The sequence below is a fragment of the Boleophthalmus pectinirostris genome, unplaced genomic scaffold (assembly GCF_026225935.1).
Source record: "Boleophthalmus pectinirostris isolate CB_2022bp ecotype Guang Dong unplaced genomic scaffold, ASM2622593v1 HiC_scaffold_6, whole genome shotgun sequence".
NCBI lineage: Eukaryota > Metazoa > Chordata > Actinopteri > Gobiiformes > Gobiidae > Boleophthalmus > Boleophthalmus pectinirostris.
Genome location: NW_026571447.1, coordinates 19,171,871 through 19,187,250, shown reverse-complemented (window position 1 = coordinate 19,187,250; position 15,380 = coordinate 19,171,871). Strand labels below are relative to the sequence as shown.

The 15,380-nt window shown below is 35.9% G+C and overlaps 1 protein-coding gene across 3 annotated transcripts in view; it reads left to right on the top strand.

Annotated features, from left to right (window-relative positions):
• Positions 1-15,380, top strand: part of rims2a (regulating synaptic membrane exocytosis 2a) — a 97,589-nt gene that overhangs the window by 11,514 nt on the left and 70,695 nt on the right. For 2 of the 3 annotated variants that reach the window (XM_055163238.1, XM_055163237.1), the window contains exons 2-5: positions 7,253-7,285; positions 8,398-8,490; positions 11,819-12,029; positions 12,519-12,530. In XM_055163238.1, coding sequence (XP_055019213.1) covers positions 7,253-7,285; positions 8,398-8,490; positions 11,819-12,029; positions 12,519-12,530 — 349 coding nt within the window. The remainder of the gene's footprint in view (positions 1-7,252; positions 7,286-8,397; positions 8,491-11,818; positions 12,030-12,518; positions 12,531-15,380) is intronic. The other variant, XM_055163239.1, reaches the window with a different exon arrangement.

The window sequence follows — 15,380 nt, the reverse complement described above, 5'->3', positions numbered from 1 at the left end:
TGGCTTGATAACTGTAGATATGATTATCATTTTGTCCATATATCTGTATATGGTCCCTACAGCTAGTTGGTTGTTATCATTATTTCTACTATATATGAATGAGTACGGTGTGTGTAGTGGGAGTTCTTGTGAAACGGTTGCTGGGTGATTAGTTGACTCTTTGCCACTTGGAAATCTTTCTGGGGGGTAGATATGGGGCAGTTCAATTGAATCCTGGCAGGTAATCTAAGGAAACAGATGGATTTTTGTTATATTTGGCAGCAGATTAGCCACTTCCCTCGTTGCTCTGAAAATCTGCTGTTGCCAACCTCATGTTTGACAATCTGAATATTAGTCCTTGGTCAGGCAGGCTGGCTTGTGTGTCACTGTTAGATGCTCCATTCTAAGTGCTCCCCGCAGTTTCAATCCTATCTGCTGCTTTCTATGGCCCAGCTGTGGTTCTGTGGCCAAGGCCTCACACCAAGGGAAGGGGAAGTTAATACTGCCCTTAATCCTATGGAAGGTGGAGAGGAAGCATTAAGTTGCACTAAGTTGGTATTTACTGTACTATACAATGGGAACTTGTCTCAGGTAAAGACTGAGTGGACTAAGATGTGACGTCACCCATAATATTTGGCTCCAGTCGAATGAAGCTCAAAAGGCTAGGAGTTATAGAAGTGAATTTAGCTGAGTTCCTTTTTAGGAATAGGAATTTATTTACAGACAAATAGTGAATTAAAAACACCAGGATCATGTTGAGCGGGTTAATTTGATAATGTTATTGCCAAAATGATGAGACTCACTCCAACAGATACAGAGAGATTTTTGACGGTTATTCAATAAAAAGTCAATTGGAGCCAGAGTCTAAGTGTTCCCATGCTCACTTCCTGTTCGGAACATGGTGGCTTCATGTAGTTTTGCATCTTTAATTGTGATTTGCATCTTAAATAAGCATTAAAGTTAAGAACTCAGTTTCATTTGTTAACTATTCATTTTCTATAGGGGATTTTAGTTTCTACATCATGCCTGATCAGGTGTCTAGTTTTGCTGTAGTACTGCTTTTATCAAAGAGAGATGTCGCACCAGCACTCACCCATTTTTTCTGTTGCTAATGTAAACACAAGGAATAATATCAAGATCATTTTACTAAGCACAATCTTGCATCCATTTTATCTCATGATATCTTGTGGCTTGACGTTATTGTCCCTTCTCCAATATAAAACTACATATTTTGAGTAATACTCAATTGTTTGTGTTTTTATAGAACTGAGTGACAATGTAACTTTGTTCTTTGTGCTTCTTTTTACATTTCAGTGTAGAGTTACCTTGAAATGTACACTTTTTCCCTGCAATTATATTCAAATCTAGGCCTGTCATGATAATTACAATATTGACGTTCAATATATGAAAGCTGGAGCAATCATTTCTGAATCTATTTATTGTGTGCACAATTTCTTTGCCATAATGGGGAGATTTTAGCTAATTTTCTGTAACATAACATAAACATAAATAAGATTTGAGCTGTCGAGGGTAGAATAAATTACTTCTGTGGCAATTCATGGATTCATTCTGTTATTTATTTGTTGCAGCTCAGTCCTTTTAATTATATTGTCTATTTAATTATTTACTGGCATTATCCTTCTTTGTTTCAGTGGCATAAAGTAGTTCAAATATTGTTTAGTGCAGTTTTTTCTGTAGCAATACATTGTGCTTATAAATTTGCTATCGTGACAGGTCTAGCTAGATCTTGCTTAGTGAACAGCTGTAAACATGTGCTTATATATGTGTGTATCTCACCAGTGGCACAATTGTGTACTTGTAATTGTTCGTGTAGTCTTCAGTCTCTGACTTTGTAAACCACATTTAGTTTAGATACATAAGTCATACAACAAAGATAGGCAGAAAAAAAATTATATAAGCTAATAAAATATTAATGTTTCATTCACACAAACCCTGTATATTTAGGTTGTTCTTTTTCGCAAATGGAAACACTCTGTTCCACCTTGTAATGTCATATGGTAATACAATAAGTGCTTCACTGTGTTTTTGAACTCCATACTATTTCACTAGATAGTTTGGGATAGTTTCAGCCCTGGAATTATTAATCTCCACTGAATGAAAGGTAAAAGGTAGCTGTTAACTTGAAAACTACAGCTTCATGAACATCACAAGGTGGAGCAGCACATTTTGAGCTTTGGAGATGTAAACAGACTAATAATAAAGGGCTACGCAAACATGTGTGAATGAAACAAAACATAACTCTAGGTATGTTTTTGATGAGGTAGCAACATCCTAACATGCTTTAAAGCTCACAAGAGTAAATTTAGCATAATATAGGACCTTCAAAGAAATTAAATGTATGTACAAGACATTATCAATTTCACTGTAAGAAGAATACAAACTTAATCACAGTAAAATATACCACAGTGCTGGAATACAATCATCTCTAAATACGCATGACAGTAATTCATAATTCATTCATTAATCCCATCTGAATACTCCTCTTTTTTTACAGTGCAATCATGTATCTCTCAGGATTATGTGTCCACTAGGGAGCAGTGTACCACAGCACTTTAACTCAGTACATCTCAACACACAGGCAGCCATGCAAGCAAGTCTAAATACAGAACAAAAAAAAAAAAAAAAAGAAAGAAACAATGGACCAGAAATAGCAGCAGCAGTGGCACGTGTCTTATTAAAAGTGAAGTAGGTGCAGTTAGCGGTTGACAGAATTCACCTGCTCAGACCTGGTGTTGTGTGGGTATGAGAGTTGGGGACATTTACTTGTTAGTTACATTTATTTGAGAAACAGTTTTGAAAACATTGTGCAATAAATATCATTTCTGGAATAAGATTTGTAGTTACTTCAGCTTTGCCCACGCATATGTTGACAAATTCCAAAAGCTTTCAGTAGATAAAGTAAGATGGTTTGATGGTTAGTGTTTCTTGAGACTGACTTTTAATGTAAGAAATCGAATGATTGATTGATTTACTTACTTATTATAGTAATTATGATTTATTTCCACATCAAAACATATCTGGAATTGTGTTTTGTTTCATTCAAACCCTGCATATTTATTCTGAGTTCTTCACTCAAACAGAAAACACTCAGATCCACCTTGTGATGTCATGTGGTAACACATCAGCTCCACTCAGTGCACCCTTCACTAGAATCATTTGGTTGAGTTCAGCCCTGGAATTGCTTGTCTTTACCAAACAAGCTAAAGTAACTAGTTGTAAACTTGAAAACTACTGCTTTGTGACATCACAAGGTGGAACAAAACATTTTGAGCTTTGGAGATGTAGACAGGCTAATAATTCAAAGTTACTCAAACAAGTGTGAATGTAATAAAACACAACTCCAGGTATGTTTTTGAGGAGGTAGCAACATTATAACATGGCTTAAAGCTCACACGAGTCAGTTTTGTTTAATACAGGACTGTTAACTATTCTTCCTTGAGTATACATTTATTGGGCATATTCTTTCTTGGGAATATTTTATTCAGTATAGTGGTATTCTTGTACGGTATGTGTGTGTTTACTTGAGTGGAGGTTGGAGAGGAGCAGGTGAGAGAGGCAGGGTCCTGTGCCCTAGGCTTGCGCTGCAGCCAGGATACAACCTGCGTCATTTGTGACATTTTACACTCACTCATTTTACGGCCCCATGTCAAATAATACACTGGGCCCTACCATTCATGTCAGGACTTTACAAACCGTGTCACTGTTTTCGTCTTTATAAAGTCATTCAAAAGATCCTCCCTCAGACATTATTTTATTATTATGTCTGGTGTTTTTAATTATGAATTTGTAGTATAAATATTATCAAAGGGTCTCTCAAGTGTTGTTAATTCAACTGTAAGAAGTCTGATATTTTCTATACAAATTAGCTATTTAAAGGTGCATTATGTAACTTCAAGGTTTACTTGCTTTTTTCTAGGGAGATGTAAGTGCTTGTTGGAAATGTTTTCAGTCATTTTGTTTGTCATGCTTTGTTTGAAGTACAGTTGTTGTTTCTTTATTGCTGAGGAAAAAAAACTAAAACTAAAGTAATGTGACTATTGTTACAGTGTGGAACATTTTAGGAAAATCAGAATGTATTTAGTAGCAAATCCTCCACACAAAAGTTCAGTTGTGCACCTATTAAGGGTTACTAGCTTTTACTTTTAACATTCAAATTTGACGGGCACTCAGGCAGGCAGTTAGGGTCTATATAAATTACATGTTAATAATAACATGACATGAACACAATTTTTCAGTGCATGGTGAAAATAGTGGTAAAAGGTCCAAAATGTACTCTTGCAAGTTTTAAGACATGTTATTATGTTGTCACCTCCATACTTGCAGCTGTCTTTTTTTCAGTCACACATGTTTGAATTACCCTTTATTATTAGTCTGTCTACATCACTAAAGCTCAAAGTACTCTGCTCCACCTTGTGATGTCATGAAGCTGTAGTTTTCAAGTTAACAGCTACCTTTTACCTTTTGTTTAGTAGACTGGAAATTCCAGGTCTGAAATGATCGAAAGTATTACACAGTGGTATTCCTGTATTACCATGTGACAAAGTGTTTTCTGTTTGAGAGAAGAACTCGGCCCAGATATACAAGATTTGTGTATTAAACAAGTGTGAATGAAACAAAACATAACTCTAGGTATGTTTTTGATGAGTAAACAACATTAACAGTAGAATAGAAAATAGTGTAATATGGACCCTTTAATAATTTTAGATTTTGGATCTTATATTGTGTCAAAAATTATACATTTTTATGCATATATTTTTTCATATATTCTAAGTATTACAAAGTGGTACTTGTTTTTGTTAAGTTGTCAGTCAATTATCTTTTGTATCAGTAAAATATCAGTCAGAACACATTGTTTTATCTGCAGCATGACTGTACAGAACAACAGCCCATCTTCACACCAAACAAAGCTGCTTGTCACACACCCCCTCTCACATTACGCATGCAGACGTATGAGTACAGTAGACAGTAGCGCGCACACACACACATGCACACACTGACCCAGTCCAAAGCGGCGGCTCTCGGCAGACAGGCAGCAGTGGGCTCCACAATCAGACACGCACCAGGCTGGAATCTGATGGAATCAATATGAACATGACTGCCGGTCACCACGGGAACACCACGACAGGATAAATATGGACTGGCTCATCGGGAAACAGGCCGCGCAGACTGACGGGTACAAACTATAGCTTTACAACTATCCTCTATTCTCTCATGTGTCTGGCTCTAAATAAACAGGAAGATGCTCTGGATTAGACTTGGAAAAGGAGTCTAGATTTCTATTTCAGGTTCATTCACTGGCTAGGTATAGAGAACTACGGTAGCTTTACTCAGTGCTTCTTGAGCGTTGACACTGAAGAGGCAGATGTCATGGTTTCAGTTGGCTGAAGGCTGCTGCAATTTTAAACATGTCTGATTCCTCATTAAAGTTTGGCATAGTTTGTAGACTTTGAATGGTACTATGTAAGGATATCCTCTGTGTTCCTCTTTTGTCTTTTGAGATTTTGAGTCGTTGGAAGTTTAGTCACGTTTTAGTTTATAATTTAAGTCAACTTTTGCCACTAGTTTATACCAGATATGTTAGTTGAGCACGGTAGTAGCTGTGTACACGCAATAATTCTCAGGTAAAATAATGAGACGAAAACATGGATAGCTCCTTAATAGCATAAAAAGAGTGAGGCAATAATACTGGTGTCATCGTGCTCAGTAAATAGGACATACTCAATGGATATTTTTGCTAATATAAAGTAATATAAATGGTTCTGTTTTCTTTCATTAGCCTACAACATGGAGTGTAAAAAACTGGTGTTAACTGAGTCCTGCTGTCTTTTGTGTCTTGTCAAATAAGTTGACCTATGCTGTGATATGACTGATAGCTTTTAAAAGTTTCACAAAATTTATGTTGTGGAGAGATTTTTATTGTATAATCTGTTTTTATTATGATATGTGTGATTTATGATTGTAATTGTGTATTCATTCTTTTTTTTTTACACCATATTTGAACAGATTTTTAGGAAAGAGGTTAATATTTGACTGAGGACAGAACTGTATGCACTATATTTAAGTACTATCAGCGCTTCTGAGTCCTGGTCAGAAACAAACACAATCCAATTAACACTTTCTCCTTCACACAACTATTTAAAGCGGGCGATGCTGATGAGTTATGTGAAGTTGTGATATTACATTCTCAGTTTGAACTTGTCTCTGTTTAATTGGGATTCATTTAATAATCTATCTTTTTTGCAAGTTTGTCAGTATACATTTTAAAATGCTGTTGTGTAAAATTGCATGTGTAAAAATGTGTAATTAGGTAATAAAGCCTCACAAAAATTAGATTTTGATTTAAAATTTCATCAGCCTATCTGTGTCTCCAGACATGAAGTAACATGTTCAAATCATTACTGATAACATTTCTAATGCTGATTTATTCTTTATTATTATGTGTTATTATTTATTTGTTATAATTTGGTGCTTTGTTTCTCAAGACAGACTCAGTCAGAGAGTAGAATGAGCCTCACATTAGTCTCTCATTTGGGTTGCCAGTTCCAATGCTGAAATCCACTTGGTTTATGCATAAAATAGTTCTCTCTTTTAGGTTTAAACCAACTCTCCCAGCACATGCAGTCAATCATAAATCTGTGCTACTAGTGAATTCTGGAGGTTCTGATCTTTTAAATAAGACATGGCTATTCCATATAATAAGTATATTAAATATAAAAACTGTGCACTGTTTAAGCACTGGCAATGCAGGTTCAAACAGTAAAAAGGCAGGCTACATACAGTCCCTTTACTGTTACTTTTGTCAATTATGCAGTACAAATATTTTTAGTACTCATATGATATTAATTATTTATTGCTAAACCTTTGCAAATATTTTTATTTTATTTTGAGAATTTCTTTGAGGCACCACAGTCTTTCTATAACATCATTCTTTATCCATTTGCTAATGCAAAACTGTTGTTGGGTAGTATTTAAGCCACCTCCTTGGAATTATTATGATCATCAGAGTGACCAATGCGATACTAAGCTTTCACATGAAGCACTTAACTGTCATGTTTAACTTTGAGTTTGCCATGTTTGTATATATTTTATATACTTTATATACGTTATGCTTTATTGTCATATCAGTTTATGTTGTTAATAATTGATTTGTATTGATTAAATCAATGTTTTGTTGTTCATTTGATTTTTCACATTTATCATTTTGAGTTACTTTTGCTCAGCTGTGCGCACCTCTTTATTTTTGTTGTTTTAGGATCAAAGAAGAACCAAAGCCTCAGCCAGCTCAGTAAGTAAACTACGTTACCCAGAGTGCACTAGGCTTTGACACTTCTTCTTCCTGCCAAATGGTGCTGTGTGCTTCATGTGGCTGTCTTCTCTTTGCCTTGAATCTGACTTTTAGATGTGTCACTTTTGTCATGAAAAGCTGCCTAAAATTCAAAACACCATCTTGTTTTAATAATGGTTTGTTTTGACAACTGTTGGAACTGAACCTATAATCAAAATTATATTTTTTATCACATTAAATGTTACTGTTTTTCATGCTCATGAGTACAGAGCTCACAATTGTGGTAGTCATTAACTATGATAATATGCCAGTAGCAACTTATCCATGTTTTATGATAGTTGATATATATATATATATATATATATATATATATATATATATATATATATATATATATATATATATATATATATATATATATATATATATATATGATATGTTTATTTGTTCTATGATTAGTTATTAGTAGTATATTGTATCACTTTACATACATAGTATATTGTATCATATTCTAGTTTACATTGTACCTACCTTATATTTCAGAGTATATTAGAAAAGAAATTTAACATTGTTCTCAAATTAAAATCTCAAATGAAATGGCAGATTTTCATGACATTACTGACAGTGTAATGTTTTTGAGCTGTAATACTCAGGTACGTCCCTTGTTCATGTTCCTATAGGCTTTTCATTTCACCCAGTGTGTCGCTCTGCTTGTGCAGCCTCTTTCTGTCACAAAAGAACACATGAAACCAAACCACAAAGCATAAAACTGTTTTTAAAAAAAGAGAAAAAACACAATACTCACCTTATGACTCTGGCTAAGTTAAGCTCATCCTTTTCACTGCTTTTTGCTTCTCTTCCTATAGTATCTTAAACTTACCGTGTGTTTGTCATATCAATCAACTCTCCTTCCTTGACACTGGTGAATTTCCTACAACTCAGCGCTGTGCAGTGACCCAGTCTCTTTCCTGCTCTCTTTGCTCCTTCAGTTTCTGTGAATGCCTTTTTTCTCCGGTACTGTCCCAGAAAGCATTGTGCTCCCTCAGAAGCCCTTTCTTTTTCCACTTGATGCCTGATGCGTTGTTGAAGTCACATTTTGCTTATTTGAACAGGTGGTTTCCCTTTAGTGGAATTACTGAGCTGGTAAATAATGTTCTTCAGCCCCAGCAAAAGCCCCAAAATGACAAGGAGCCAGAGCAAGATCCGTAAGTAAAAGCACATACACAGTTCTACTGTTTGATCCCCTCAAGTACAAAGGAATACTGCATTGAGCCAATCGACTTGAGAGCCATTAGCTGGTGAGACTTGTTACATTGGGTATGGTAGAATTTTATTGCTGTACCTTACTATTTAGTTTTTCATTTTTTGTTGTGGTATAGAGGCATCCTTGTGCTTGAACTCTTTTGTATTTCAAAGTATGGCTTTAAGGTGCTCTATATAACTTTATGGTTGGGGCTCTGTCACCTGCTTTTTTCTATGGATATGTCATTGCTTTGCCTGGAATGTTCCACAGTATGACATTAAAGAGCTCTCCCTTATGTTTATTCAATTACATGCGGTTTTATAGCTCAAAAATACCTAGAAAAACATGCATTCTGACTGTGACTGGGGTTGCCTCTCCACATATCTGACCTGCAACTTGGTTTGGTTTGACCTTCATGAAGATAGAAAGGTTTAATGTCATACCAGACAAAGCAATAATATCCCCATGGAGAAAACCATTTGACAGACACCTCCACCAGAAACATTACACATTGCACCTTTAAGTTTAGTTTGGTCCAGTGCGGAGATGATGAGTGCTTAGTTAGACACTGTAAAGTCCTGGTCTAGCTTCAGTTTAGATCAGATTTGCCCTCATGTTCAAGAATTGTATTGATTAAGCCCATTCTTGTCTTTCGTTGAAATAGTGCAGATTTCTTTCTTTGGAAAACTGAGCGGCAGCTTGTTATGGTAATGAGTTAATATCTTGGCTCAATCTGATGATATTGGACACAGAGCTTGTAGTTTACTCGGCTGCCGTTATGTTGTGTCTGTCATACAACCAAACATAGTGTCATGTTACCCAGTGTGTATCTGCCCCAGAGCAGCACAGGGGTAAAGGGAGCTCCAATGTGCTGCACAGGACAGGACAATGATCAGCGTATGATTACTCGTCAGCAGTGTCACCTACATGTGACCGCGTTTGACCCAATAAGTGAACCATGGGGAATGAGCACTGTGTACCATCTGCCAGCTGCTACTGTACAGTCCATACATGTGCATCTCGAAAAAGATAGGCGGTTTTGATAAAGTTAGTAGAGCTGCAAGATGAATCCAATTAAAATCTAATCTGACATTTGAATATTTACTTTTAACAATAACAATAACAAAAAAATATTGTTATCATGTATAAAATCTGCTAACTCTGTAGTTTAGACCAAAAAAAGTTACAACATGTCTGTGGTGGTCAAGAATTTAAGTCTCTTCTCATAGGTTAATGCCCCGAGATGAGTTACAGATATGCACTGTGAACTGTAATAAGTATAAATCAAATCTAATTGCAAATACATGACTTGTCCAAAAAAAAAAAAAAAAAAAGAAAATGGTTCCACCCTGTACTTCATGCATTTTTGTTTTTTAGTTTAATCTTTACATTATTGTACTGAACAAGGAAAGAATCATCAATGTACAGAAACAGCACTAAATAAAACACATTTGAGATTTTTTATTTTTTTCCTTTTTTAAATTTCAAGACTTAAACTCCTAGCCTATGTGTGAGTTGGCGGCTGGTGCGAAGTCACAAGGCACTGAGCTGTGGATTTTGAGATGTCTTAATTTATATGTTGTAATTTATATTTTTAGTTTTTATATTTTACTGAAATGAGGTAGCAAGTAACACAATGAACTACTCATATAATGCACAATTAAACCTGACTTTGATTTTGCAACTTGAAATGATTACAAATGCCAGTTTAATTTTGCTGAGGGGATCACAGGTCCATCGTAAGGTTATTTAGAGGATCCTGGACTGAAATGTTTGGGAATCTCTATCCTAGCCATTCTACTTTAGCTGTCTCTAGAAGTGGAAGAACAGAATAATGTCTTACAAAGTTGTATTCTAGAGTTAATCTTGGGAGACAGTGGATTTATTCCTCTTGTATCACGCTTCTCATCTCTTATCAACTTCTTCATCAGTAAATGAGATTTGATGGGAGCTGTTAAACAAGGCTACATGATAATCTGTGCGCAGTAAACACACAAAGGGCTGTCACAATTAGCCCTTAAATCCCTCAGAGGCCACAACAAGAGACCTGCCAATCGCACAATACCAGCGCTTTAACACTCTTTTAGTCCAGTGAATGTTATATCAGGCTCAGAAAAACTATGATATTTGTAGTTAAAATACAAAGTCATATGTGGACAAATTATTTACACATTTATTTCCCTAGAACACTGGTATTAGGGGAAAAAAATCCAAAAATTTTTAAAACTTTTTTTTTTGCCTTAAATTCCGAATGCCAGTACTAATCATGATCCGTGTCCAGGTGCTGCCACATTTGGACTCTAAATGCCTAAAGTTGTGGCTAAAGGAAGCACGATTAGCTCAAACACAGAGCGCTATGAGGTAAAAGGATAGCAGCTAGTCAATAATTCACAAGCACTAATGAATGTTGCAGGGGATATGTGGGGCGAAACCAATTCTAATCGCCATATTATGAAGTCAGCCCAGTGTTTAGTTCCCAAGGAGACGCTCAGTTGACATGTGTCATACAAAATGCATGCGAGCAGTCCCGGTTTTTTTGCACTTCAAGTCTCTCTCTGGGCTTGTTAGGAGTTAAGGATCTGTACTGTATAAGATCAGGTGTAACGTGACAGGACGGGGCCATCTATAGGATGGAGGTGGTAACACATTACACATGCTAATACTTTCAGGTTGGCTGTGTCTACTGTTAGTGACCACAGCTTACAAATTGATGGCTAATGAAATCACCTCAACAATTTGTTTACCTTAAAATGACTATGCTTTACTTCCTGGAGTCTAAATGTATAGGCTACATAGGTGAAAATGATCCTTTAAATGCTTGGGCAACTTGAGAAAGAATTAAGCGTTCAAAGCACAATTTGATACGCATCTCCTGTTTTGGGAGTGGTATCAAAGACAAGCAAGTAAGAAGTGTTTGAGGTCATAGGTGTCTGCTTTTCCTTTTACCACACTGTGCACCAGGTTACATAAGGACTATTTTACTGTGAGGTTATGATAACTGATCTAACTGAGCAACTGTAAACATGCATTGTCCTGTCTGAGTAACTGAATAGTTAAAAAATAAATAATAAAGATCTTGACTTCTACACTAATTTCAACAGCCTATACTGTATAGGGGTTTACAGCACAGATTTGGCCCCAGCTTGGCTATTCATTGCGCTGTATGTTTTGTATTGTTTAAGCAAGTCGCTTTGATCAATGTGCATGTTTGATTTCAAATAAGGTTTATGACCTGCTGCTTCTCTCACTTGTTTATACATTTCTAATCTAATTTTTTCTCGTGCTTACAGGAAATTGCACCAGCAGTTTGAGTCCTATAAGGACCAGGTCAAGAAGATGGGTGAGGAGACGAAGCAGGGTCAGGACCAGAAAAGTGAAGCCCCGATTTGTGGGATCTGCCACAAAACCAAGTTTGCCGACGGCTGTGGCCACCTCTGTTCATATTGCCAAACTAAATTCTGTGCTCGGTGCGGAGGACGTGTGTCTCTGCGGTCAAATAAGGTAATCCAGTTCTTTCCTTTTCTCTCTCCCACACACATAAGCACACTGTGCAAATTCCCTTCACTATTTTTAAGATCCAAGGTTATAAAATGTTGCAGTGAAATCATACCCTGGGAAGTAAGCCAACAGTGTCTCTAAAGACAACTAATGCTTTCAGTTATTAACACCAACGCTAGTCTGGCTCCCTGCACACCTATGTACAACCTCTGATTTACCATGTTCACAAACTCAAGTTTACAGTAACTTACAGTTGCCCGATTTCACCACTGGAGGGACCTCTCCCTCCTTTTCTTGGGCTGCTGATAGCTTCCTCCTTACCAGTCAGAGTATTTTGACAGTTTCAATTGATATTATGTGGCATTTTTATTGCAGACAAATCATTTATTATATGGGATCACACAGATCTACTAATGTTTTTAATTGTCTCGTTCTCTCACCATTTTTGTCTCTTGTTTCCTCTGCATTTCTGCTCACTTGGAATTGCAACAGGAGGACAAAGTGGTTAGCAAACACTTTTCTGTGTTTTATAGGATCTAGCCTGAGCATTTTGTTTTAAAATGCTTTGATATAATGTGTGATATATGTATATGTATATATATATATATATATATATATATATATATATATATATATATATATATATATATATATATATATATATATATATATATATATATATATATATATATATATATGTTCATTTACGCATACAGCAGCCAACAACAAGCAAGTGTATTCTGAAATGTCTGTGAGTCTCCAATGGAAACATAAAACCAAAAAACCATGCTCATAAAATAAAGAGGTTTGATGTTGTTATCCTAAGACAAAGTCACCTCGAGTTGTCAAAGACAGAAGAGTTGAAGGACAAAGGAGCAAATGATTATTTCTCAGAATATGTTTGGGGCCTTACAGGGGGAGGGCAACAGTGGCACAATGGGTTAATTATTTACAAACTGATGGGTAAATGGTTTGAACCCCAAGTTTATGCATATGCTGCATACACTATTACCATGTTACATTATTTATTCACAGTGGTGGAACGTAACAAAGCAGAACTGTACTTAAGTAAAGCTATCTGTACTTTACTTATTTTAAAGTGGATACTTTTACTTTGTGTTTATTCCACTACATTTTGTAACTGGACAGAAAACAATTTTTTATTGTTGTTTGAGACATGCTGAAAAGACTGAGAGTTGGGTTTATTTTGAACACATTTGTAGTTTGAGCAAACAAAAATATACAAAGAAAAATGATTGATTCATTTGTCTCTTTATCAGTTTACCAAAATCACTACATCTGAAGCTTTATTGGATCTCAAAATCTGAGCAAAATGCTTTTCCTTTTTCCTCTTACTTTTTACTGTTTGAAAGTACATTTTAAATAGGCACTTTAATACTGTTTTTAAATTAAGTAGATTTTTTTCATGTGATACTTTTACATTTACTTGAGCATTTTTTTGCTCTAGTATCTGTACATTTCCTTAAGTATCACATTTGAGTACTTCTTCCACTACTGCTTAACACTAACTGTCTAGAAGTGTCAGAAAATGGGTCATTGTAAATACTAGAGTGTTAAATGTAGTTGAAATGACTCTAGTTTATCTTGGGTTTACAGTCACCCACCACACTAACTTGGCAAACTACAGTGTGGATGAATGAGAATCTCCTTCATTGTACCGCTCACATGTATTGGGTTTCTCAATGTTAAATAGTAACTCTACAGGGGTGCACATACTGTAGTAGCAGCAGTGGACTTGATCCAAAAATACCGAATGGTGGGATAGTCCTGTGTGCCACTGCTCCCCTCGAAGACCCCGATTGTGCCTCCCTCTTTTGTGCCCATATGGATAATAGCACGGGATCAGTTTGCATGTTGTACAGATGGCGATGAGTAGTAACCGTGGCAGCAGGTGGGTGATGGACATTTGGATCACTGGCACTTTGGCTTTACCTGGTGTTGGCCTGGCTTTCTGGATTTGTATGAGGGTGTTTCATTTATTTACACTTGTTTTATGTGACTAGAACAAAAATATGTAGTAGCAGTAGTGAGCAATGAGATGATAATACAGTTGCATAGAACCCGTCTATACATGTTATTTTTGCTTTTTATTTTTGCTATTTACTATTGGAATATGTCTTACTTAACATTTACCCCATCCTTCACATAGTCACAAACTGCTAATGTCAAATTAGGGCTGGGTGAAAATGAATCACAATTTCTATTTCAATTTTATTTTGTCTTATTAAAAATATTTCAATATAAGCAATATAGAATTATAATAATTACCATTTTTAAAAAAAGATAAAGTAACATTTCTTCCTCCAAAGTCTGAAATTTGCTCTTAACCACACACTTTTGCTGTGAGTGGATTGTCTGTAGACTTCTCAGTTAAAAAGACACAAGCATATTATTGATAGTTAGAAAAGACTCTGAATCTCAAGTCAACTTAAGAATACATTTTCTCAGGTGACCATCTTGTATTTTTACCCTGTTAGCAGTGGGTTCTGGTCAACCTTGCACAATGTTGTCACAACCCTTTGAACTCTTCTCCTTGAGCTAGGCCTTTATTAATGAAGAGGTTTTGGGAGGGCATCTGGTGTATATGTAAGTAAATCACTTTACATATAAGTTTGGATTCATTCCTTTGGTGTCTATAGACTAGCACAAACATGCTTTTCACTAAATAGCGGGATTGTGTGAATGTATAATAATATTTCAACTATACTGTGCTTAACTCTTAAAGGTCCTATATTAAACAAAATTTACTCTTGTGAGCTTGAAGCCATGTTATAATGCTGTTACTTCATCAAAAATCATACTTGGAGTTGTGTTTTGTTTCATTCACACATGTTTGGGTAATCCTGTATCATTAATCTGTTTACATCTTCACAGCTAAAAATTCTCTTTTTCACCTTGTGATGTCATGATGTGGTAGTTTTCAAGTTAACAGCTACCTTTTACCTTTTGTTCCATGGTGTATGGGGTATAAAAACACAGTGGAGCACTTCCTGTATCCCCACATGACATCACAAGGTAGAACAGAGTTTTTTCTGTTTGAGAGAAGAACTCAGCCTAATTATACAGGGTTTGTGTGTTAAAAATATGTGAATGAAACAAAACACCACTCCAGGTACTGTATGCTTTTGATGAGGAAAAAACATTATAACATAGATCAGAAAATAGTTTAATATGGGCCCTTTAATGATCAGCTGCTTAAAGTCACCCATGCTGTTCCCAAGCTCATTGGACGCAGCAGCTTTGATTACTCCGTCACACCCAAAATACGCTCGATTTTGGTGGTAGTTTTGAGAAAGCTTGTGTGTCAGTGAAAGAGGTGCTGCTGCTGGTGAA